The 27,301-nt window shown below is 45.0% G+C and overlaps 1 protein-coding gene across 1 annotated transcript in view; it reads left to right on the top strand.

Moving 5' to 3' along the window:
* Positions 1 to 27,301, top strand: part of LOC120955474 (out at first protein) — an 85,104-nt gene that overhangs the window by 34,699 nt on the left and 23,104 nt on the right. Inside the window, exon 2 of the mRNA XM_040376368.2 lies at positions 15,132 to 15,245. Within this exon, the coding sequence (XP_040232302.2) occupies positions 15,132 to 15,245 (114 nt within the window). The remainder of the gene's footprint in view (positions 1 to 15,131; positions 15,246 to 27,301) is intronic.

Genomic DNA, 27,301 nt, shown 5'->3' with positions numbered 1-27,301 from the left:
TTGACTAAACAATCAATTCTAAATAGCTCACAAAATTGCTGTGCGTGATAAATTGCTCACCCTAATGCATAATGCAACCTAAAATAGGATAATCATCATTTGAACCCCCGCCCCGAAGTGATGAATGAGCTCCAAGTGGACGAATGATGTCTTTTCGGTTTCACCATTATTCGGCAGCCGGGGCCCTCTCACGTGCCTAATGAGCCTGCCAAATGGCTACCCCGTGAGTGCTTTGTAATGCCGCGAATCAAAAAGTACCTTCCGAACAAATTACCACCCTGCCACCAGTGTGTGCTGCAGGTGTTCGGAGCGGGGGGTTGGCCTCGTCGAAATGCATGCATTTCGAGCAGTGGCGCGCGACACGCAAAACCATGAGCGAAATCGGCGGCAGCTGTCAATTATCATTTAGCGGAACAAAAGTGTAATCAGCTGTAGCTTACGCCAGGGGTCGAGGTTCCAGCTGACTCTTAGTTGCTGCAAAGCTGTTGCATAATGTTTCAGACACACATACACACACACACACAATAGAGGATCGATTTCTCGTGTTCGAGAATGCAATGGCATCGATGGCAGTAGTTAAGCCACATGTACATACACCGCCAAAAGGATTGCTTCGTGCCGGTAAATCGTGTGCAATGGAGCGGCTGCACAGCCGGCTAGAGTGATCCGATCCCGCTGGTTGGTTGGAACCTCGGGCGTGTCTTGCACGAACACACGGCGCGGCTCAAACATCATTATGCATAACGGCCACATCGTTCGCCACCATAACTATCGCCATTGACCGTACCCGTGGAGTGCCGTGCCGGCTATCGATCGGTCGGGTCGGCTGATGGGTGATAAACATTTAGATGACGATCATCAGTGCTAAAGCGCGCCGCAATCAAACGTGCATTTTGGCCCCTTTTTGCCAAAGGACCGAGTGGAGGTGTGTTGGTTAAGCAACGATAACATGTGCGCGCGATGGTGGATAGAACCCGATGGCGAACGTATTTTATGCGATACAGATGGTTTTGATAATGATAGGATGATGTGATTCCCTCCCTCGCTAACCGCCATTGTGGGCGGTACTTTGCAAGAACGTTCATTTGCATACACGCTGTTACTGATGCTAAAGGGCCGCGTATAATAACCGTTCGATGGCATCATCGGCCCCGACGGTTTGCGATGGTGCTTTGTTTGTGAGTTAGAAGCGTAGAAGTTTCCATCAATTATTTAACATTAGAGTGTATCGTGTTCTGTAAGTTCTTGTACACGCCTTGAGTGTGTTCGGAGGTTGGAACTATTGTGGCAAATATGCTCACTATAAATACATTATAAGATGTTACAGCCAGAGTATGGCTTCAGTATAAGGGGATCAGCTTCCCATTGTTAGAGTTATAGTTCCGTTGAATTTCCCAACCCCACTGGTGTGGGCTGACGAAGCAAACAAACGGCGGACGCACTGGATGGGAAGCATTAGCCGGTTCAGTAAAATCGTAACTAATTTTAGAGCCACCGGTCTAAGGTCGCATCACTTACCCTTCAGCCTTTTATCAAGGAAGCGGCCGGCAAAGCGTAGCGAATGGATAGCGAACGCAACACATCGTAACCATAGGTCAAACTAGCACGACACAACAACCCTCTTGTGAGATAGCGCCGTTCACAGTAACGTCCATTCGTCGTTAAGTTTATCCGGGGTTGTTTTATAGAGCGGTGGACGGTCCGAAGACGAACGTCCGCTTGACGCAGCCGGGCCATAAAGGTAGCCGGCTGGACGTGGTCGCAGTGGTCTTAGGGCGTTCGGGCAGAATCCATAGCGGCTGCGGCGGCGGCTGTGTACGATCTATAAACGGATACGGCAGGATACGCCCCCGGTTTCTGTCGGAGTTAATGTTTTATGCTGGCAGTAAAAAAAGGTGGTATGCTTGCACTGGCTGTTGCGAAAATAAAATCGGAACCTATTATTTTCCGCGGCCACCCCCTGCTGCTTTCTGTGTGTTATTACATAAAATGGCCAATGGCGTTCGTTGCTTTAATGGGCAATTTTGTATGAATGATAGACATGAAACAGTGTAATGGTAGCGAAGGTAAGATTATTTCTATGACACCCAATTAGTTCCAAGATCCGTGGATAAAGGAGACCATAAAGTACAAGAAATAAATAAGTTAAATAAATTTGCAAACTGCTCTTGATAAGGGATGGCTCCCTTATAGACTTTTAAAATTATTATTTATGCAGTTTATTCTTAGATGCCGTTGATGGCTAGTTTTAGTTGAATTAACCATAACATATTTCTCATATTTTGTGCGACTCAATCACACCTCTGCACTCTGTGAATGGTACTTCGGCTCTAGAGAACTTCCTCCCATACATAACACACTGTAGTATTCCACTTCTCAGTGAGGACTTTCATCATCCTTCATTGGATATGATGATTTATTATCCCGTACAACTATCCCACACCACCAACAGTCACACTCGCAGTACAGTCAATAGAAATTACTTCAAAACGAATGTGGAACGTATGAATGCCCTTATTGTGTCGTTTGACCGCAATTTTCACTGCTCCAACTTTTCCACTATCGACGAAGCCACCGATAATTCCTGCGTTCCTGTTGCTCAACGAAAGTCTGGCCCCGATTGGTCTAATGCATCTTTAAGACGGTTGAAAAAAATAAAATCAAAAGCCTACGCGGATTACAGTAGAACGAGATCATCGCTGCATAGGAGAATTTTTTTCGATGCACTGAACAATTATCGTCGACATAATCGTGTGCTCTACCGCTCCTTCATTCGCCGTACTGAAAGGCAGCTGTTTTTTAAGCCGACACGGTTCTGGAGCTTCTGGAACAAACGGCGCAATATAAGAAGTATCCCTCCGGCAATGAGCTACAATGGCCAAACTAGTATTGATACATCCGATATTTGCAACACTCTCGCCAATCGTTTCGCTGATGCATTCACCCTTCCTGTTCACAATCCTAACACACTAGCAGAGGCCACTTGCAATACTCCATCGGATGCTATCGATTTTATTATACCCACAATTGACGAAGCATTAATTGCGCGCACACTCAACGATATAAAACCATCTACATCATCTGGACCTGACAATATCCCCGCATACATATTGAAGCACTGCCGTCAATCACTCGCACCCATTCTTGCCAAAATATTTAATGATTCCCTTATGCGTGGCACGTATCCTGAGTCCTGGAAACACGCGCGAATGATTCCTATCCATAAAAAAGGCAGTCGACTTCATGCTAGTAATTATCGTGGCATTGTTTCCCTATGCGCTTGTGCAAAGGTGTTTGAGCTCATTCTATACAATCCGCTACTCACAGCAGTTCAAAACTATATGAGCCCTAGTCAGCACGGATTTCTCCCAAGGAGATCTTCCACCACAAATCTTGCTGAATTTGTTAGTTACTGCTTCGACAACATGGATCGTGGTACTCAAGTTGATGCAGTATATATCGACTTCAGGGCTGCGTTCGATAGTATCTCTCATGATATTCTACTCTCGAAGCTAAAAAAACTCGGTTTCCTCGACTGGCACATCACCTGGCTGCGTTCTTATTTAACTGGTCGTTCGTACTACATAAGCATAGGATCTCATCGTTCTCACTCCTTCACCAGCTCCTCCGGTGTGCCTCAAGGGAGTAATTTGGGACCGCTACTCTTCCTCATCTATATAAATGATCTATCTTTCGTTTTACCGCCAGGCCAACACCTAATGTACGCCGACGATGTAAAAATATTCGCTCCAGTTAGAAACGACAGTGACTGTGTACGCCTTCAAACGATCCTTGAGAATCTGGATAGCTGGTGCAGCAGAAACGCCCTCCAAGTGTGTGCTGATAAATGCCAGTGTATATCATTCAGCAGAGCCCGTCACCCCATCACGTTTACATACACTATGCTCAACACGGCTTTGGCTCGCACGACATGTATCCGTGATCTGGGGGTGCTACTCGATCAGAAGATGTCATTTCGCCCTCACATTGATAGCGTTGTTGCGAAGGGAAATCAGCTACTTGGTTTAATTACGCGGACCTGTAGCGAGTTTACCGATCCCATGTGCGTCAAGTCTATCTTCTGTGCCATCGTAAGGTCGTGCCTGGAGTACTGCTGTCCGATCTGGTGCCCGCTTGGTGTTGGTGACATCAATCGCCTCGAAGCCATTCAACGGAGACTCACCAGGTACGCGGTTCGACTCCTTCCATGGCAATCCCACCACGCTCGGCCCACCTACCATCAGCGGTGTCTGCTTCTCGGACTTGAACCACTCTGCTCTCGACGTAAAAACGCCCAATGCCTTTTCATATTCCGGCTCCTTAACGGAGAGATCGATTCCCCGGCATTACTAGCCAGCATCAATTTGTTCGCTCCCTGTCGGATTCTTAGATCCAATTTCCATCTCCGTGTACCGCGTACCCGCAACAACCATAGCCAGGGACACCCCATTATACGTATGTCCCTCGAGTTCAATGAAGTGTTAGATTTGTTCGATTTTAGTATGTCTACTTCTACGTTCAAGGAGAAATTGCGTCTACGTCACATTTAATGTTAGCTAGAGGTCTATTTATATGTTATAAATGATCATTGTCATATATATATATATATTAATTTAATTATAAGGTTGCCGATTAGACACGATGGTCCGTCGGTTGTGTATGAAAAATAAATAAAATAAATAAATATGTTAAAGCTCTTATCTTAAATAACACATTTTTAGTGCTCGCACGTCATCGCACTGTCAAGCACGTTTGTTTGCTGTCCCAAGGCTCCCGTTTTTTTACCATTTTGCATTAGAATGGAAATTGGTGTGGATAAATTTTTAAACACCACTTTAACGAAATGAAAATCTCAATCCCAGCGGCTGTGGCGGCGAATTTATCCTCTATTGAAATAACCCCCTTCTGTTTCCCGATTGCACTGGTGGCAGCACAAACAGTTCCGACTGCGTGCAAGTTCGTCAGGACGCGGAACTGAACGGAACGGCGCTGGTTTTTCGGGTCGTCTTGAAATGGATATAAATCTTCGGGTCTTTTGCACGGATTTGCTGCCACGATCCTCGGCGTGGGAGCACACGCTTTCCTTGCCAAAAACCCTTTTTGCCTGCACGCGGTAAACAAGTACACACTCACACACACACTGTGCCGGTTGTTCCTTCGTTGCCTGATCCTGTGCGGCGCGCCGAATCGTCGCTGTTGTTTTTCGAGTTTTCGTTGCCAGCACTTTGGCGGAACGTCAGCCGAGCTGCTGCTGCATCACAATCGGTGCTTGTGCATAATTTATTCACGTCACTCACGTACACAGCGCTAGCGGGGGAACGCTTGTGCGCTCCCACATTCACGCGAGTCTCTGTCACGGCAGTATGGGTCCGCGGTTCGCTTCTCTACCCGTTTTGCACACCTGTTTGCGTTTGGTGCGCCAGGCGCGGTTGGTCTTGATTTTTGTCTTAGCCACTGCTAATCTTGTAGTGAAAGCAAGGTGCAAAAAAGCACCAATCGGTAGGAAGAGTTAAAATGTTTAGTTTTGAGGGTGACGTGCGGTACGCATCCTTCAGTAGACACTTGTTGAGGTTGCGCTTCGATGCACGCGTGTGCCTGGCTGCGATTGTGAAGCTGAAGTGCAGCTGAAGTGAAGCAACGGATGAAATTGAGAAATTGTAGCTGTCTTCTTAAATGAAATTCCACACCCGTCTGTGCCAACGTGCGCATACAATGTGGACATATTTTACAGTCCTTCACATTGCGTACTTTCACTAGAGGTAGCACTGATAACGATTTGTTGCCAGTGTCACGCGGGAATGAAGCGATAGCGATTGCTGAAGATACTATCTCGAGGTTTTGGCCCAATGTCGGGACAAATTTGGCCAAGTTTGCGCTGCCTTTTTCAAAACGATCACGATCGAACTGTTGCACAGAACGTATGGTGGCGTCGGGCAAATTTACATACCGTTTAGCCGGTGGGGATGAACTCTGAAGCAAAGGAAAGTGCACAAGAAAGACCTACACACCAGACCAGCTTGCTTCTCCCACGCACTGTTTATGACGGTGCGCAAGAGCTTGTGTACTGATTTTGTACTCAATTTCATCCAAGGACGAAGACGATACGTGTTTTCCAGTCTTTTAGATTACACACACGCACACACATCCCCACTGGCTTTGTGTAGGCGCTTTTCAACGCTGCATAATGTTTCACCGACGGTTGGAACCTTTGCACGTGTTGTTTCGGGGGGTTGTGAGCGCGTTATGATGAAGTGTAAATGAAGTGTTGAATGGTCGCGCTTCGCACTTTTCCATGCGGCTGAAGTTAAATGGAGGAAAGGGAATAGTTTGCAGCAAAAATCCAAAGCCACTTGTAAGAAGACTCTAGTGCAAAATTCTAGTGCAAGGATACTAATGAGTGTATCGTGGCTTAGTAGCATGAAGGAAAGCTGATGTCACTCCACTGTCTAGATGATTGGTTTGGTAGCGAAGAAGAAGATATTTTCTAATTACCGCTTCAAGGTAGTTGACAAGCAAGGCTGCAAGGTTTTGCTACTGCGAAATATGATGCTTTTATGCGTATTACTTGTCCTTCAAACTGTGTACTTGCATGCTGTGTCAGTTTTTAATGAGCTCTAGATGAGCATGTTGAACTAGAAGCGGATTTTTGTGGTTTGTCTTTACTTACTTACTTATCCGGCGTTAGAATCGCTTTGCGGTCTTGGCCTGCCTCAGGAGTGTTCGAAACCGCTCACGGTCTCGCGCCTTCGTCTGCCAGTCTGTTATCCCGGCCTTAATGGCGGACGCCTCCATGCTATCTTGTCACCTCAATTTGAGCCTACTACGCCTCCTCTGTCCTTGCGGACGACCTAAAAAGACTTTACGGACTGAGTTGTCCGTTTCCTGGCCAGCCCACCGGAGCCTGGTGAGCTTGATACGCTGTACGACAGTCGCCGTACATCTCGTATAGCTCGTCATTATAGCAGCTCCTCCATTGTCTTTCCACACATAAGGGGCCAAGTATCCTTCTGAGAGGGTTTCGTCAGATTGGGACAGTTTCCATGTCTCAGAGGCGTATGTGAGTACCGGTACTATATAGGTACTATATAGTCCCAGCTTCGTCCGTCGCGACAGGTTCTTTGAGGTGAACTGGTTTTTCAGGCTGTCCGGTTGGCAGCCAACATTCTTACGCACAACCCTGCTTCCATGCTTTTGTCGTTGCTGACCCTATATCCCAGATAGGTGAATTGTGGGACGACTTCAAACGTGCGTTCACCTATCTGTACGTCACGCCTACGTAGAATTGGATAATTTATGCGATAGGTTATGATAGGTCCGCTGATGTTGCCACCATCAGTTTGGTCTTTGCCTCGTTTATCTGCAATCCGAGGTTCTCTGCTGCCTGCTCGATCCATTGGTAGGCTTCTGTTACATAGGAGAGCCGCAGACCAATGATGTCTATATCATCAGCGTATGCCAGGATCTGGGTTGACTTATAGAAGATGGTTCCCGCAGTCTCCACCCTCGAGTCACGGATGGCCCTCTCTAGCGCCAAGTTAAATAGGAGACAGGCAAGCCCGTCTCCCTGGCGCAGACCTTTGGTGGTAGCAAATGGTTCTGAGAGTTTTCCATCCACCCTCACCTTACCCAAAATAGCTCATAGTGTCATACAATTTTACCCTGGCTATGCTATCATATGCGGCTTTGAAGTCAATGAAGAGATGGTATGTGTTGTGTCTGTATTCAGCCATCTTCTCCAAGATGTGCCGCGTGGTGAAGATCCGATCAGTAGTTGATTTTCCGTTTCGGAATCCTCTTTGATAGTTTCCGACTATCTCTTCATTTGTATTCATTTGGTTTGTCTTTATCTCTTTCAATTTTGCTCCATGTTTTTCTTGTCTAACATTAAACTAAACTAATTTCATTCAAATTCAGTCCATAAGTATTGTATAATATCTGCTTGTATTTAAAATAATAAATTTAAATTATTTTATGTCTCGTGTATCTTCTGCTTTAACCTTCATTTAGATTCACAAATCATGTATATTGCTCATGCGATATCCTCCCGATCCTTCCTCTATTCTCACTAACAAATCTGACGTTCGAATAATACGATATTCACGTTCTTGTAGTTTACGTGTTGCGTTTAAGCTATTCATTAAAGTGGCAACGATTGTTCGTTAATTAAAATACAATTCTAAGAGGGCGAGCAAAGATTTGTCATTACCAACCGGAAAGCCTCCTGCTCTCCTTCAAACACCGTTTATGGTGCAAAACCACCCTCAAGAAAAAGAAGACATTAAACATAAGGATCCCATCCCATTCCGCACACGGCCTTTCCCTGATGCGGCCCTCCGCGAATCTTGTTCCATTTTTGCAATCGCTCGGTCGATTTGACCCAATCAGCAGAACCGATAGAAGAACGATTCGTTAAAACATTGGTACATTGCAGCGAGCGACTGGAGGTGCCGGAACAGTCCTTTCTACAAAGAAAGCATCTGTTTTTTTTTCTATCTCTCCTTCCTCTTTGCTTACTCCGGTGTCTGGGTGTGAGTGTGGCAGATAAATTTTTCTATCTCTGCGTCGAAATCGTAGCTTACGGTTTTTGCGGTTCGAGAAGACGGCCATGGTTTCGACCCGATAAAGCGGATCACAATGCGGATGGCAGAATGGCAACGGGAAGAATGCTTCCGGTACTAACGACGTTATCGTTTTCTACCTGATCTGCCGACACACACTACCGGCGCGCGTAGAGAAAAAGGGCCTAGCCGGCGGGGTGGCTTGCGTTTGGCAGATCAGAAGAGTTGCCCGAGAGACAAAAACCGAAATCACTGACTCCTCCGACAGTGGTCGGGTGCAAAAACAGCTCTGCTCTGTCCCGGAATCCCGGATAATGGCTTGAATATGTATTTTGTGGCAAATGCGAACCAGCTTCCGTTAACACCGATAAAACAGGCAGGATGGCAGGAACGACTTGTTCTCTCGATCGGCTCCAGGCGAAGGCCACCATACATACGTGTGGGTGGTCCGTGCTTTTTTCGACATTGTCAGCACCAGGTCTCTCTCTCTCTCTTTCTCCCTGTAGGTTGTGTTGGGATGCAAAAAAAATCTGATCCATTTCACGTGACTTTTATCCACACGCTCTGGTGTGTCTCGGTGCGGTCGGCAAGGTGTGGTGACTCTGTTGAATATGCAACCAGCCGCCGGTATGACGTATGGAAAAGCACCGTGGAATGAGTTGCAGATTCAGGGCGGGTGGGGGATTGTTCAGGTAAGACTAGCGGAGGTCAGAATTTTTCCTCGCTGCTAATCCGTACGGCGATGAAGCCACGGCAAAGACTGAGATAGTCTCCCTGCTTCTCGTATTTTTCCCCCATTCGAAAGGTGAATTGGACAGAGATTAGCATAGACATGCTGGGAACTGCACTGTTGGCTGCTGCGGTTGATCGTGTGTAATAGAATCGGTACCGTACCGTGCATGCATAGTCATGTTCTTAGACGTGGTACGTGGCTACGTGGCAGCTCAAACCGCACACCGAACACCGTGACTATAAATCAACGCATCAATTCGTAGAACGGGGTGGGTAGGATTTGGAATCAATCAGCTCGGCGCACCGGCACCGGGTGTGTGCGGATGACAATTTCAATCGCACGATGCAAATGTTGGAAGGATGTGGGGGGGAACACACATTAACAAAATGATGTTAATGGCGTTGGAAGGCGTGCCGTTGATGATGGTGATGATCAGGCCAATAGCTGGGATGCATAATAGTTTGCAGGTTGTTTCGGGGCACAAATACACCCGTCAGGTATAAGCGATTGATGGAGATTTATTGATCAGTAGTGGTGGAGAATAAATATTTTGTGTGCGCAGGTAGTTCATGCTACTACACAGTGGTATTTCAAGTATCTGGTTGTATATGCTAGTTCGTATTTCGGATATCTGCTTGTTGGATTGTTAGTTTAAGTTTTTTTTTAATAGAATCTTTTTAGGTGGCTTAAAAAATACAGTAAAAAAATAGTATACTCGTTTCGTCAAGGTTGATTAAGAATTTATTCTTGTTTGAACAGTAAGGCTTCTAAATAATCCAAGTTAGTCCTAAATCCTTTGGAGAAGATTAGCGGTGTGCTCTCGGGAGTTCACCCGCAACTCCGATCTAACTTTGGCTGTTGTTGGATTCTAAATCCGGTAAAATCGGAAAACCATTTCCGCCTTGAATTGGAGTTGCCCGCAGTCTGAGTCATCTGGTGACGGAGTCTTGTGGCTTACGCGTCGCCCGAAGTCGTAAAGAGTAGACCGGAGATGTCTGGAGTCGGCGACGTCTAGAGTCGGAGTCGTCCGGAGTTGTCCAGAGTCATCCGGAGTCGTCATCCAGGGTTATCCGGAGTCGTCCAGTGTCGCCTGGAGTCGTCTGGAGTCGTCGGGAGTCGTCTGGAGTCGTCCGGAGTCGTCCGAAGTTGTCCGGAGTCGTCCGAAGTCGTCTGGAGTCGTGCAATGTGGTTGTGGTCAGATATCTAATTTCTTGGTGTTTTTGTTTTGCGCTTGCATTTCTTAAATGGGCCATTCTTTCTTTTGAATCAGCCGAAGTCAAAAGGAGTCGGAGATGAAATGCTTAACCAAAAAATATTACACTGCTCCTCGACGGCTGACTCTGGACGGCCCCAACTCCGGTAGACTCCGACTTCGGCCGACTTCGGACGACTCCAGATGACACCGATTTTGAGCGATTTCGGACTGCGCCAGACGATTCCAAAGGTATCCGGACCTAGCTTCAAGAGTATGTTCCAAAACTTTCAGAGTCGGGACGGAGTTGACTCCGGATTTTTGCCAACATAAGCCATAACTGAAGTAGATGGCATCGTGACGATTGTAGTTAGTTATAGTATTTTAAACATACATGTAGTAATGAATGTCTCTACCTTATTAGTATACCAGTTTTTTGTGGAAATTATTTAATTGAAACTATTGAAAGCACTCTCTTTCGTTGTATTATATGATGCCCAGATTAACGGATATGGGAGCGACAACTTGTGGTAATTCTTTTCAACTTGAGCATTCACTGTATATTGATACTTTCGCCTCCTTTCAGTAACCTGAGATAGCTTCATAAAAATGTTGGAAAATATTAAATTTTACTGTAAAAGCGCTACAAATACCTGTAAGAACGGATGTCGTGGTCGATTGAATTGCGACTACTGTTGCTGTCTTCAGTTCGAATAGCATACTTTTTAAAATTATTTTTAGTAGAAATAATCATGATTTCGCTCATCTAGTTGGTGTGTTTGTCAAGTTGCTGACAAGTTTCGTGTTGCTTATTGGTGGACTGAATTCTTCAAAGCTGTGAATACGAGAAATGTTTGTGTGATGTCTTATTATCGAGTTAATATTTGCATAACATTATCAGAAATATAAGTACGTAATGTGTACGTGGATTGACAATCAAAAGCTAAAAACATCGCTGAAATATGTTTTCCTTTATAGTCATTAAAAGGCTTATTCACTTCAATCTAGATAGGCTAATGGAAATATAATGCAAAATAGCGTATAGCGTAAACTATAAATATGCAATTGCAGTTGATCGTTAAGCTCTTTGGTAGAATCTTCTCAGGAAATGTAAAACAATATATACGGATCAATCATGTACTCCATTATCTCCACATCACCTCATAAATTGCAACCGCGTCCATGCATTACGCTTGATGCCCTAATCATTGTGCAAACAGCGGCCCCATCGACGAGAGCGTTGCACCGACACGGCTGCACTTTTGAACCACTTTGCTCCGGCTTGCGTGACTAGACACCTCGCTGCACCTGGAACCGAACGATGGATGGACGGAGTGCGGCGTCGGTCCTATCTCTCAATTCCCGGACCAAGTATCTATCGCCAACCCGTGCCTTCACGTCCCCGAAGCCAGTATCCCGACAGCAAGACCACGGAAGCACACGTCGAGCGAATGGTTCACAAAAGTCACCGCGTCATCGGTTCGGCTTCCCCGTTGGTCCACCACCTAGGCGCGCTCAACTCACTAACCACACACAAACACACACACACACACAGACGAGCTTCAGCGGCCGGAAGTTGAACTTTTCAGCGACCACGGCGAGCCTCGCCCGAAGAAGACGGCCATCCATCGGCTAGCGGCGGGCCCTTGCCAGATAAACATTTTAAGTAGAAACAAGTGGTGGCAGCAATTTTCACGCCCGCTCGGATGTCACGCCCGCTCACAACACGGGTCGCCGGTCGTGAACGGCCTGTGTTGCGGGAGCTGGTGCGGTGTTTGGCTGTTGATTGCCAACTGCCCCCCGATAGCATCTCGAAGTTGAAGTGTCACCGAGGTTGCCCTCTGCGGGATGGAACTCGGGATGTCGTCCGCGTCCGGCCAGCGAAGGTTTTGCTGATGATGGTGCTTTTCGTACGTTCGTTCGGTCGTTCGTTTGCTGCTCAATTTGTACCGTGATCGTCGTAAATCGTAGCCCGCTGCCGCCGAGCTGACTTTTTTCTCTCTCTTTTAAAGAAAATCTTCACCAGGCGATGCATCGGTCTGGTATGTGTGTGTTTTTGAGTTTCTCGCTGCCACTGACGCTCTGTTTCCGAACGGTGCCCGTTGGGCAAAGCATGAGTAGCATACATATTTTCAATAAACTTAAAAGCATCGGAGAGTAAAAAGGCGTTCCTGGTCGGGCTCTGGCTGACTGGGTGGCTGACAGACTGGATGTGTCCATTTTCCATTCCGTTCTCCTTTCACTTTAACTCGAACGACCGGTGAAAGTGTGACGTCTGTGCTCATCCAGTCGGAAGCGTCAGCATGTCGCTCGTGTTTCCCATAAACCCGCCTCGGTCTGAGTTTCTGTATGTTCACCGGAAATGACGATTCACTTCAGTGACGCCCGGGATGGATGTGCCTTTCGTGTGCGAGAAGGTGCCTTTTTTTTGCGTGGGGCAAAGTTTGGGCCAGAGTTAATGCCGGTTCGGTCGGTTAGCTCGGGCTAATGATGGTACCGCTCTTGGATCACCGTCGTTTCCAGGAAGGGTTTGTGACTGGTTCTTTGCTTCGGTCATCAAAAATCCGAACTCAGCATTCAGCCACGGTGTGACTGGTGTGCTTTCCGGACCGTGAGCCGTGTCTGGTCCATTTTCATGGCCGATTTCTTCATCCTTGTCGCTACCTGGGACGCTCTTTTTAAGCCTTCCCCGATGCCTGTGATGTGACGTTTCGGTTGTATTGTACCTAGGGTGGAGAAAAAAAGTTGCACAAATACGTCCCCGGTCAGTGGGTCCGGCAGGAGAAAAAGATACGTCGTAGCCGGTTGCCGTGATCTCAGGTGTCCAATAAATTTCAGTTTGCTCCCACTCTCGCTCTCTCTCTCTCTCTCTCTCTCTCTCGCTTGCTGCCTTCGAAAAAGGGTTTGATGTGTCCGTGTGTCCGTGTCCGTCACGTCTCGTGTGGATAATTTCGACACCGTTGAGCGAAAAATCCTCCCCGTGATGGAGGTTTTGCAGAGCGTGGCCATGCAAACGAACACACCGGAGCGCGCCGGTGTTTTCCGTTCCATTTGATAGGCAGCTTTGGTCGGGCACTGTCCGGCTTTCGGGGCACCGTTACCCGTATGTCCAGCGCCATATTTGGGCAGCAGTGCTGTTGTAGCGTGGCTTTCGACCCCGCATCCCCGCGGGGGTGTTGGTGCGCATGAATAAATCATGGCCTAAACAAAAAGTACAATTTTTCATCAGCAATCCTTCGCCGGACAGTTAGGGGCGGACGCCCAGCGAATGAATGATGCGTCTTTCCGACCTGTTTTCGGTTGAGGTTCGCAATATTTCCGGCGAGTGTGGAATACCTTCCGCGTACCAGCGGGACCCACGTACCTGGGTTGAGTTCGGTCGTTACGGGTCGGGCGCTACGTGAAATTAAAATCCCACAAATCTAAAACTTGCAAATGGTGCAGAATTAATGGGAGCTATTTGGAGGGACCAAACGGTATTTTTCCGGGAGGAATAAAGGTATTTCATATTTCGAGCTTTTTAGTTACTTTTTAATGTACTTCGCATGCATTGTTTCCCTAATGGAGTGGAATAAATTGACGTACGAATTGAACTGTCTCGTTTACTAGTGGATATTTAATGTAACATTTGTTTCGAGAATGATACGATTACCCATAATGAAATAGACTTTTTTAATGTACTAAAGGATGAAAGGCATTTCAAATCCCATGTTCATCTCTTTTTAAGTCATCAATAGGCCTCGAGACATAATTCTTTTCAAGCCGCGTTTCCTAAGAATCGGTTGAAACAATCTAATTCTTCCATACTATTCCCGACACGCCCGCCCATCACGCCTGTCACGCTCCTATACCGGCCTCGCTTTGTTGATGGATCGATACTAGTGAGGCTTTTCGGTTGACAAAGTTTGGCCAAGCTCGTCGACTCCATCCGAAAGCTGTTTAATTTAGCTCTCAAAACCGGATTAGTCTCGGCATTTACGGCACGAGCACCGGGCGGCCGGGTGTCAAAAGCGTGCTTTTTCGGGATTTATCTGGTGCGCTTAATGAGAACGATGAGGTAACTGCGCGCGCTCGTCCCCTCTATCCGCTGTTCTACTGCTCCTCTCTGCGAGGGGTGGCAGTTGGTCAGAAACACTTTCCCGAAACACGTAAAGGATGAACGAGCACACCTCGTTCCAAAGTGCCACTCAGCCGCCAAACCAGCCAGCTATCGGGATAGGCCGGCCAAACCGGGTGTGTCGTTGGCTGGGCTGGGATTTATCGTGTGGCGTAATTAAAAGAAAATTGGATTTTAAATTAATCTTCCGCAAAACAATTTATTGTTTGTGTAGAGGCCGTGGCGAAACGCTCATTTTGTGTAAGCTTTCTTTCCCGCCTTGGAGCGAGTGGGTTTAATCGTTTTGTCTGTAATCTATTTGCTCGAGGGTGGGCCACTCTCTGGAAAAGGAGGGTTTGAAAAGAAAAGATAGTGAAGGTGTAAGGCGCTGTCTGTACTTGAAATGTGGCGAATTTAATAGGCCTTAACATATTACTTATACTACTAACTAAAATATAAACTTAGTTAGAAATATTTTTAATATATTTTTTATAATAACATTAATCTTATCAGATTTTTAATGGTTTGTTTCTACCTTTGAATTATTTCCAGGGAGGCGAAATCGTGCAGGAGACAATAACGTCCAGTGTTGGCGATGAAACATGCACATTAGAGTTCCAGCGGAGTGATGGAACGCTTATAACAGAGCTGATTGACTTCAAAAGTGTAAGTGCATATTCTATTTTATACTCTTTACCATTAATGCAATAACTTTCATCTCCACGCACGTTGATGGAATATCTTAGGCACTAAGGAGAAATCAACTTCAGAGTAAATTATCTCTGCCTGTATGTTCAGTTAGACTTTGATAGGAAAGTATCAAGTATGTCCTGTTTGCTGCAAGGTTTGCCCAAGGATACTAATATGTCCACTGAGAAAGCTGTCATCAGACTATGTCGTGGCATTCCTGGAATACATTGTAGTTTGTCTCAATAACAGACCACGCCCCAAGCGGTAATAGTTCAGAAACATGCATTTACTTCGAGCTTCTGTGATGTTTTCAGTTGTATGAAATAGTACAGGCAAAATAGACGTTCTAAAGACAGAAGTATCCATTTCAAAACACACTGTGGTATTTTCGGATTTAAACATTATATAAATGAGCGAACTCAGTTTGACCATAACGGGATTTAAAGGATTTTAGTGTACTGGTCACGATGGTAGTATCTAGCGACTCAAAATGGTTTAGCGACCGCATACGGGCAAATGTGAGGATTTCTATTTTTATATCGAGCCTTCCTACCGTGCGAGACCTTGATTTTGTTTTTTTCTCCCCTTTCCCCAACACTACGGTGCGATGCAATATGTCGACGAAAGCAATGTGATAAGAACGCCAGCCAGCATTTGCAATGCGCACTACTGCAGCTGTGCTGCTGCTGCATCATGCAAAGGGCCGTTTGATGGGGCGCGTTTCAACCGTTTCGTCCGTAGCCGCAGGCAAACCGACAGAAATGAGTTCCTTCCGCGCGTTGCGGTGCGGTGTTTTTCTTTTCCTGACTTTAGCTCATTTCACTGTGTTTTTTTTCTCTCCTGTGTGTGTGTATGTTTGTTGACAACGGATCCACATCCACGGATAGATCAATATCCGCAACCATGTCAAACACGCTGCGTCACACTGTCGCACCAGAGCTCTGCCGTAACGGCCTGGAACTTCTTCCCCGTTCCCCGTGGGTTCTAGCTTTTCCGCGTATAGAATGGTGAGGGATTATAAAAAACAGAATCAGACGTACCGTGTTGTTTAACGGGTTTCGTGATTTCTTCCGGCCAGTCCTGGGCTGGCTGGATGGCTGCTGCTGCTACGGAGTTAAATAACCTAAACCCTAGCGCCCACCTTCTCGGTGTTGAACAAACATCAACCCACCATGACGATGACGACAACGATGACGACGATGACGACGGCAATGGTGATGATGATGAAGAGTTGCCAGGCGACACGGTAGCCGAAGGTCCGCGTCGTCCTAGTTTCCGGTTGCTCGATGCTCTGGTGCGCCTGTCGTCTGGCGGTAGATTGACATTTTAATGGCAGAAGTCTGTTCGTGTGGAGGTTTTTGGCGCTGTGTCGTTGCTGCTGCTTCTTTTTTTCTGCTTTCCGCTCGCTAGCAATGTTTTAAAAACAGAAATCTGAGCTGGCTGGCGTGCGGCGTGGCATCCCTTACGTGGTTGGCTTTGGGATTTGGTGCCAACGGATTTTTGTGTCAAACTAATTGTGTCTAGTGTGTCGCTCTGGACGGCGGGGCGAAATCGTAACTCAATTCTGTTGGATGGATTGCACCGGAACTGGATTGATATAAAGCCAATTTTTTGGGTAACTGAAAAATCCGTCATACGTGCTTCTGTGTTGGCAATGGGATTGGATTGTCATTATTAATGAGCAAAGCGCTCTGTGCATTTCGTGCTTCAAGCAATGTCATCTATGTACAGTTATGTTGTGTTTTTTGAAGAATGCTGACATATCTTTGACCATTGGAGAAGTTATGAGTATTTCAATTTAGGGAATTAATATCATTATTGATTGTTCTGTGATATGAAATAATTTTAAAATAGGATTGTAACTGATAAAGCCATAAATTCTACTGTATTTTTGAAGTTCTTGTGGCGTACCTCGCACGCAAGCTGCACCACACTATAGTTGCGCTAATACACCACACCTGCGTTACACCACACTTGCGTTACACCGCATGCAAGCAATCGGCTTAATTCGGTAATCGTACCGAACCGGATAACTGCACTACCGTGCATCGGAAATAAAATATAAACGCTCTCTTTCATTTTGACCGCTAAGCAAACCAGACGTGAGTAAAATCATTCCGCACATCCGAAGTAGCTAATAGTTGACACGCATAACCCTATATTCTTATAAAAAAATATAAAAAAAAAATCACTTTGCAATAGAAAAACGACTCAAATCGTCAAGCACATCTGCACAACAATAAAACGTTCTAACAATTGCACAAATTCCTCATTTCAAACAGTAAAAAACAAAGAATACGATTGCATCAAAAACATCAAAGGATTTATCCTTTTTAGAATATCGAGTTTACCGAATGCAGACGCAGCATAGATCAATACAAATCAGAATGGAATAAAAAAAAACCCTAGCTAGTCAAACAACAAAACATCAAAGTACTAAACCGGCTAGCCTGCCTGCGATAGCAAAAGGCATGGCGGTGCAACAATTCGTCCGGAAAAGAAACAAATGCCACCGAGTGCACAGGTGAGCAGCATTTCCGGCAAGATTTAAGAGTGCAAACGGCAGTGCAATAAGAGAATAGTTCCGACCCTGGTACCCCGGTACCGCTTCAGTCCAGACAAAACATCGATGAAAATATGTCGTATAACGGTGGAGGAGCGTACAAAAGTACTCCAAACTGCCTGTTTTTATACGCTTTGATTTTGTTTCTTTTTTCTGTGAAATACCGGAAACGATCAATCTTGCTGTTTGATGTAGTTGTGTTCTGCCGTCTTGGGATTTGTTTTTCTTTTTTTTTTCTCCTGCTAGTTGCTGCACAAAGTTCACGGTTGCAAACTTTTCTTCCACTTACCCATCTCAGCCAATAAAGGAGTTAACCGGGGCTGTTTCTTTTCACTTCTCCAAGCTGTTCTGCCCAGCGAGTGAATGCTAAGACTGCACGGGCTTGGCTCATTTGCTACAAAGGCTGACCTGTTTTTTTTTCTTCAAACTACTGGAGTTTCTATTTCTTTCGCCTATTTCTGCTTACAATGACGCCCCTTTGCGCTTGCCGTTTGCACCGGTAAATAATGGTAGCAAACGATAGTGGTGAACGCGTTCTGCTACCGAACAATCACTTGCAGGCGTGCTAGGCGTTATTCGTTCGGAACTTGGTACAATATCTTGCAGAAAGGTACACAGTATGCAGTAGCTTTTTCTCTAGTGCTCTCCGAGCTCTAGTTCTTTATTCTCATTGAAAAAGGCAACACACACATACAAACACACAACCTAGAGAGGACGCGTGATCCATTTGCTAATGTAGCGACCCGGAAGCTAAACTCCTGCAAACGATATCCGGTCGAGATTGGTTGCCGGAGGTTACGGCTGACAGCTTACCTTCCTTTTCGCGGGATCGCATCGTTCGCATTTGCCTGGCTTTGCACTGACACGCTGGCAGAAAACCCATCGATCCGGTAGTGCAAATGCCTTGTGTGTGTGTGTGGGTGTCTGTTGGATCACTAGTTTGTGAGCCTAAGCTCTTCACTATTTGTGGATAATCATTTGATATTATCGGCCAGCCGTCCGCGTGTGCCACCTGTTGCAACGGCGCACGATATTGATCCGACGGGCAGACGATTTCGGGCGTGTGTGTGTGTGTGGGATGGGGGAGAATTTCCGCGAAATGTCCACGATAACCAACCGTTGTTCCGGGTTGTGGAGGCTTCCGAACCCGTTCACCTTCATTTGCCCTATGACTAGAGGGTCGGAGGGATCACGTTGTTTCAAGGATTTCGCAGCGTGTGTGAGCGTGAGCTGAATCAGAAAGCTTCTGCATCGCAATGGGTCTATTTTTCCGCTTTTTTGGCGAGCTCTGTGTGAAGCTAGATCGATGTAGAGTTGCGCGTGGTAAAGGGAATATGTGTGTGTGCGCGTCAGCCCAGTACCAGCTTTCGCGCTGGAAGTTGTTTTCGTGCATCGCTTAATGAAGCCGTTCCGGTGGCCACACGTTTGGTTAGCTCGACGTTTTTTTTTTTTTTTGGTGCCCGGCTCTCGGAACTCGTCTGCAACCACCCGGTGGACGACGATCGCTGATGGCAACGGGCCGCTCGTACCTAATGAAGAAAAGTAAAATGATTGACTTCGTGCTCTGGTTCCCTTCCGGTGAGGTCGGCTTTCCAACGGTGGTTTTAATTTATGGTGTGCCTTCTCGTCTCGGACGGACGTTTTCATTATTAATTGTTTCCTACGGAGCGGCTGCCCGAGCGGCCGACGGGGACGGGGCATTGTACGGTAATGTGGAACGGTGCTGGGCGAGGCTGTGATTTCGTGGTTGTGAGTGCAAGGGTTTTTTGTTCGTACAACAAAGGTAACCTAAATTAAAAGTACGCAATGCTGCCAGTATTTCACCTCTGATTTGGATTTGGATTACAACTTTTGTCTTTACGTCCGGACTTTTTGTGTTAGTTTGGAATGTATCTTAGGGAGGATATATAAATGGAATAACGTTGAACTGAGGTCAATTTTAAATTAGTATAATGATTACCTAATAATGTATTAAGGGGTCAGTTCCATTTCCTGCAGGGTTCTTCCGTACATCCGGGTTGTACATTTAATAATTCAATAAAAATGTTGAAAAATTTACATTACTGTTAAGAGTATCTACTTTCAAATGAGTGAGTCATCAGCAAGCACGATATGAATTGAACTCCTACATAAACAGAACACATCGTTAGAGGCAACGAGACAAAAGTTTTTAGAATTGAAGCGCATTGTGTTGACTACCTCAATTCACGCGGGCAAAAATTCAATTTTTGTAGAGCGTAGTTTTTTTACTTGCAGCTACTTTTTCATAACTTTCACTGCAATTTTTTCAGTTATATAATATTCATCATGCAGAACGAGGTCTTAATAGTGTACGAATTTCAACGAAAATTGTTGCTCGTCAAATCAGAACCACGCGATTTATATTATTTTGACTAAAAACTCCAAGTGGTCCAAAAATGTAACTTCACTCCCAAAAACTGAGGTATCAAACTGGAGGGATTCTTAAACAAAGAAGGATTAAAAGGCAAATATATTTGTGAGCAGGGAGTGGACGACACATAGTTTGTGTAGTGCTCAATTCAACTCTAATGGTACTCTAAACACATTTCAGCTAGGTACTATTAGTGGGCTCTTACAGAACATTGTTACATTGTTATTCACATAAATGATCATAAACTCTAATAAACTAGCCGGTCCCGTAGTACAGTCGTCAACTCGTACGACTTAACAACATGCCCGTCATGGGTTCAATTCCCAAATGGACCGTGCCGCCATACGTAAGACTGACTATCCTGCTATGGGGGGAAATCTATTAGTCACTGAAAGCAAAGCCCACAAGTGGTACAGGCAGGCCTTGACCGACAACGGTTGTTGAGCCAAAGAAGAAGAAGATCATAAACTCAATGAAAATGTCTGACTTCATAATTGCAACGCTCTTCGTAAGGTTCCTATAGTGCTTAGTTGTAATTTTGACTGCATCCTACCTAATTTCATGACAAGACGTGGTGCAACAGTACAGTCCTAACATCCAGCCTATTTTACTATCCACCTATCCCTGTTTCATCCAAAACAGTTGAAAACCAAATTCCAATCGTTCAGATGAATAATTTGTTTCTTCTTCTTCTTCTTCTTCTTCTTCTTCTTCTTCTTCTTCTTCTTCTTCTTCTTCTTCTTCTTCTTCTTCTTCTTCTTCTTCTTCTTCTTCTTCTTCTTCTTCTTCTTCTTCTTCTTCTTCTTCTTCTTCTTCTTCTTCTTCTTCTTCTTCTTCTTCTTTTTGGCATAACATCTTACGCGGACATTCCAGCCTGAACAAGCTTTCGAGACTTTATTCAATAGTCACGCAGCCAGATAGTCAGTCCTTGCTACAGGGAGACGGTCCATTCTAGGCTAGATTTAGTATGAAGAATTAGTATCAGCATTTCATTTTGTTTATGTTAATAATTCTGTTTTGGACTTCTTACGATTCATTGCTCCATAATGTTCAATGTACTATTTATAAAATCAATAAAGTCACTAAAAATCATGGCGTTAAATGCACACGCTCTCAAATATTTTCTACTGAGCCGCTTTTCATTTATTTATTTTTGTTAAATACAACATCCGATCATAACCAAAAGTTCTTAAAAATTGCAATTTTTCATACTTTTGTACTAATGCTTCCCAATGCCCTTAATTTATCACCTTTAATAATTCCTTTACAGCTACAGTCCCAAAAGTTCGCATGATTGCTAAAAGTACTAGCAATATCTGCTAGCAGCAACGCCACGTCGCCTTTCGGCAAATAAATCATGTCACACGAGGAAGTGTTCGGCTGACTTAACGGGGAACTTTTTATGACTTGGAAAACTTTTAACACTCGATGTTTGACTTGGCTGAAAGTTTCCGTTTTTTTCCTTTATTTGCTTGAAAGACACTTTACTTTTTCCTTGTTTTTCTTACTTATCTTGTTTTATGAATGGCAAAGCTGAAAGCTGAGGAAGGGAGCGAGAAATCTAAGCTGCCGCGTGCTTTGCTGAAGCATTTTTTATCTAAACCCAGCACCATCCTCCCTTCGCCCGCCATCACGTGTTAACGCGTGGGAGCACACCAGTTTTCATTCCGATCATTGTGTCGTTTGATCGCTGGATGCTTTCCGCAGGACCGCGACGCCGCGGTTGACGATAATGAAGATAAAAGTCGGTGCAAAAGGTGTACGCGCGCTGCATGACGTTTTTATTCATCACCGGGAAGCCAGCCCACCGTCTCCTGATGCTGGGCGGTGGTGATGTTGTCACGGCATTTTAAGAGACTCCCACGACGTACACCGCTTCATTCTGTCCCCGAGCTAACAGCGAGAGAGTGAGACAGACAGAGAGAGAGGGAGAGGGGAGCAAGCTTTCCTTTGCTTTGGAGCATTTTCCAAATCTCGCACCGAACGTTGCCACGTTGCGATGGGAAGGTGAAAAAAGCCATTTTTCGCACATTTTCAAAAGACACCAAAGTTCTCACCTCGCGGCGGTGGCCACCCGAGACGGGAAAGTTTTAATGAATTTTCGCACCGCACCGCGATCGAGATTGGAATGCCCGGCACGCGCTGGCACGGGATGCGGGGAAGCGCGGTTGGGCCAGCAAGTGCTCGACCTGCTGCTGCTGCTGCTCCATATTTCGCCATTGTTAGCTGAGCTGTGGGCGTCCTCGCACGAAATAGAATTGTTTTGTTGTTTACTGCTGCCCGGGTTTCATGCCGGGGCGCCGGTAGTGTGTACTCTGTATTAGGTGAGCATGGGAAATAAAATTTGTCACCCGACATTTTCGCTATGTTTTTCCAGCGCCCGAGTGATTAAATGGAGTCGGGTTTTCTTCCTGGAGCATCGATGAAAAAGGAGCCAAGCTAGTTCGTCAAGCAGTTGATAAAAATATCTTGTCCATGGGTTTGTTGCGTAGCGCTTGGCAGGAATGTTTCAACTGTGTGCCAAGTACATTCCACTTTCGCATCTTCATTGCTTGCGCTGGAATGTTTCATCGTGAGAGGAATTTCCAATTTGTTCATTTAGATGTAGCTGTCTCGTGACACCCAACTCGCTCGAAGTAAAGTGCAATATTGTAATTGAAATGGTTGTGGCATGTGCATTCTTTATCAAATATGCTGATTATATTCATTTTAAGATTCTTGTATGATTCTTGTATCCAGTGGTTCAATGTTTCGCTCGATCGCTTATCCTATTCCTTTGTTGCGGATTTTTGAGAAATATACAGATACCAAAATCGGTGCTTAACAGTTAAACGGACACTAAACCGTTCATCTATAAAGCTGACCAAAATTCCCAATTCAATGAAATCAGTTTTGATAATCGGATCATAGTGATTTTAAGATGATTTTTGAGAATTATTATCCTGGATGGATGCTAACTTCTGAAAATCTACTATTTGATGTAACAAAAATCTGAAATTTCATAATAAACCAATAATTGATTCGGTCAATAATTAGTCAGCTTTGCATCGGGTTTGCATTGAGTGGTGAAATGAATTGATCAGAACATTACCATTAACAGCAAACACACTTCCCAGAGGCGTTGATAGATCCTACTCAATCCGGCACAAGTGCTCCACACAAAAATAAACCGAACATTATTATGTTGTACGCATCCCCTCGGGGGCATTAGCACGAAGAATTAAGTTAAGTAATCTGCAGTAAACAATCATTTGTTTAGTACCGCCCATTTGCACTCTGCCCTTGCCGGAACAACCGGGGGTAACACACAGCGGACCCTAAATCAACAAATATGGAATTACAGCCCCGGACACAGAAAAAGCTTATAGCTGTTCTACTACGGGCTTCTTCCTGCCGACATCATGCGTTCGTTCGGGCCAACGATTCTCATTTCCATCCAGCGAGTGGGGTGGGGAAGGGTGGGAAGGTTCTCTTTCCTTCTCGGAGGTTTTCTAATAAAGCGTCATAAGACGGCCAACATGTTTGCCTCGGATAATAAACCCAAATCCGGCTGTAAGAAGTTCGGCCAACACACAAAGGCCGGTAGAGGACTGTGGCTGTGTGCTATTTCCCGTAGCAAAAGCGCTCTATAACAAGCGGAAGAGTGTAATAAGAAATCAAGACGCAAGATTTAGAACGAACGCGTATGTGAGTGGTGGGGAAGGTATACGGAGTGGGAAAAGCTGGAAGCAAATCTAGGCTAACTGCTTTGAATGCTAAAGTAGCGTAATCGAAGGGCCGACCTAGTAAGGTAAGGTTTGTGGAAGAGCAAAAAAAAAGTATCATCGTTAGCCATTTTTGGTAGGGAAATCGACAAATCTACGTTTCTGGGTTTTTGGCAGGGAAAAAGCAAGGTGAATGTTGATGAAAAGGAACAGATGGAAGTGAGCACCGTGTGGTGGTGGCGACGACGAACCTGAACCTCTTTTTCTACCTCTCACTCTCTCTGTGTACTGGAAGGATCTTTCAGCTGGAAACCCATTTCCATTTTCTTTCGGGAATGGCAACTAAGCTAGGTTTAAGTAGGAAGGGATATAAAATTCAGCTAGGTGCAAGGGAAAGGAATGTGATGATAGCTTCTTTTTTCTCCCTCTCTGTTTGGTTTTGATGCTGGACGGGCGTTCTAGGAATAAATGTGCGAAATGCGGACTTCATATGAAAGATACTCTGTTGGATTAGTTTCCAAACCCGTTGCGGCTTACAAACACACACTCTTGGGTCAGAAATCTGTCCGAAAACAGTCCAACTGTTCGAGCTGTGAGCAGCAGCAGGAAAAATGATCCCTCACTGTCTTCTTTTTTGCGCTGTGACTGCCTTCATCACGGTAATGCGTTGCGGACAAAATTACCGTACCCGGCTGAAAAGGGTGCAATATGCTGGCACGAAACGAACCCCATTCCCCCGCGTCCAACAGTGAAATCAGAATCATTTTCTGGAATTCGATGTAATATGAAGATTTGTTTGGTGCGTGAGTGGGTTTTTGTGGTTCGTTTTTTCAAAGGTTGCGGTTGATGTGTGTTCACGGTTGCAAAAAGGTGCAAATTCCGAAAGCGCTCCATCACATAAAACCGCCAAAAACATTTCGGGTGATTATAGATGGCTGGAGCAGTTACGGGAGGGGGGGGGGGGGGGGTCGAGGGGTTTAAAAAATGGCTCACCATTTGCTAAGCTACGAGAAATACGTGGCGGCTAAGGCTAAAGTACATTGGTATAGAGTGGTGGGGATCTTTTCGTTGAGAAACCCGGGAAAGCGTTGGATGAATGAAGTCCGGAACCGAGGGCGTCAAGTCCTCACAAATATGCTGGATTAATGAAGTTTTTTCCGTTCATTTTTTGTACCTGTACGTTTCTTGGGTTGTTACATTTTAGTGCTAATGCCGAGGGCTAAAGTCCACCATTAAGAGGGATTGCCTTTTTTGGCGCGGCGGCGATGGAGGCGACTCAAGAGCCATTTCTGATTTAACGATACTTTCGCTACCTGTAAAATGGGTCCGTTTTTGGATTTCAGATCGATTCTTGAAAACAGCCTCAAGAGCGAGTTGATGATGCTACATTAGTTTTAATTAATCAGTTGATCATTTGTAGCTTGAATTATTTTGTTATACTGACAGGTTTAAAACATTAAGCAGTAATTGTATTGTTTGTCTTCGTCTTGATTGCAGAAAACAGAAAAGGATTTTATCGCTTTAGCAATTGCATTGCTATTTCTAAATTAAACCTAACGTCAAGCTATCTAAGTCAAGTGAAATGGATCCTCAATCTACAAATACATCACGACATTGTTATCTTGATCTCCATATTCTTATCAACAGAGAATCTGAAACCGACTACAATGTAAAAATGTATCTTGCCAACACCAGAACAATTATTTCTTTACTGATAACTGATAATGTACTTATTGGTGAAGGATTTAGGACAACGTTTTAATCAATAATTGAGAGTAGAATATTTCCAAATGGTAGTTAGATCATTGTTGGCCGTTGGAGAATAAAAATCCTCCTTAACTGTATTTGTTTTACTCTTTGGCGCAACGAACTACGCGTTCATGCTGGACTTTTCAGGCAACCAGATAACAAATCCTTCGTATGGTTGGGCCGTTTGATTAGCAATTGATTCCGTACAAGTGGAAGCCGCTAAAGATTAGATATTAGATTAGATAGATAGATGTTAGCAAAATTTACTGGGGTCCTTTCCCGTTTTAAGTTCGTAGGCAGAAACTACAGCCTGTCAGCTGTTGGCATTGTATAGCAGTTTTCGCGCAGCTATCTAAGTGGGTATAATATACAGGTGGGCTTATCCCAAGGTGTATGAACTTAGCAGGCTGATTTTTATCGCTTCTGCTTCTGAATGAAGATTGTAAGAGTGTTTTTTGTATTCGTCAAGCCTCCAGAAAGCTTTTTTGAACAAAAATTTTCACCCATCCTGTCAAAAAGTGATAATCAAATTTGGTTCATGAAAAACTGACTAGAATCGTGAAGGGCCCCACTAACAGAAATCGCTTGAAAGAGTTATAAAAAGTGCTATTTTTTCATTGTATATAAACAACAGCAGGTCTTCAAACAAAGTTTAAGTTATTATTTGTGCATTTTTAACACTATACCCAGCGATGTTTAGTAAAAACTTCGAATTTCTGGTACTTTTTGCGCACCACAGCAGTGGACAGATAGCACACGAGGAGCAACTACTGCCACGAAACATCAAAGTATCGTTAACTAGCACTAAATCGGTACAATCTGTTCGAAAGCTTGCTCTCTCTTCTTTTGCATGCCCCCATCTGTCTACTGCCTCGGTGCGGTACACTATCTACCCACCCACTGGCAGATAATCCTCCCCGCCACCCATCTGCATGCTTCGGAAAACTAATCGTCAACTTTGCAACTGCTGTGGAAAACTAATTTGGCATTTTGCAGGAAAATTTTCAAATGATGTACTCCGATGAGCTAGTAAAATGAGCCACAAAAAAGTAGAGAAACACTTTAACTCACACACACACACAGATACACAGAGCACAAAATGTTTCGTTTTCCGTTCAGGCGCCGGTTGGGCTTACGCTATGGCTGCTGTTTTGCGGCGTAAAAGTGCGAGTAAGTAGTAGGAAGAAGCGGGCAGTTGGTTAGTTTTTCCAAACTTCCCTGCCGAGCCTGGGTTCTGTTGTGGCTGGGGTTCGGCGGCGGTGCGGTGGCGTAGAAAATTAATTATTCACAGCACTATTAAACTATTATCAAGCGGAGTGAAAATTATTTTCGCTTCAGGACAATTTACCCACCACCAGTGGTGGCTGTGGCTTGTAGGGAGTTCTTGACTTATTTTTTTGTGTGGTTCGGCCGGGCTGTGCACTATTTTTTTTTTGTTTTGCTTCCTGCTGTTGGATGGTTTTTGTTTCACAACGCTTCTTTTTCAGGCGTGTGGTCTACGTGGCGGTTGTATGGGTATGGGGAAATCTTTACTCTTATTACTTGACTGCAGGCGACACCGCTTCGGGGGAAGGCTCTTGCAAGGAAGAACTTTTTTACCTCGGCTGCGGTGAACCTGTTGCAG

Source organism: Anopheles coluzzii, chromosome 3 (genome assembly GCF_943734685.1).
Source record: "Anopheles coluzzii chromosome 3, AcolN3, whole genome shotgun sequence".
NCBI classification, from domain to species: domain Eukaryota; kingdom Metazoa; phylum Arthropoda; class Insecta; order Diptera; family Culicidae; genus Anopheles; species Anopheles coluzzii.
Note: the sequence above shows the minus strand (reverse complement) of the source record. Positions and strands in the feature narration are given on the sequence as shown.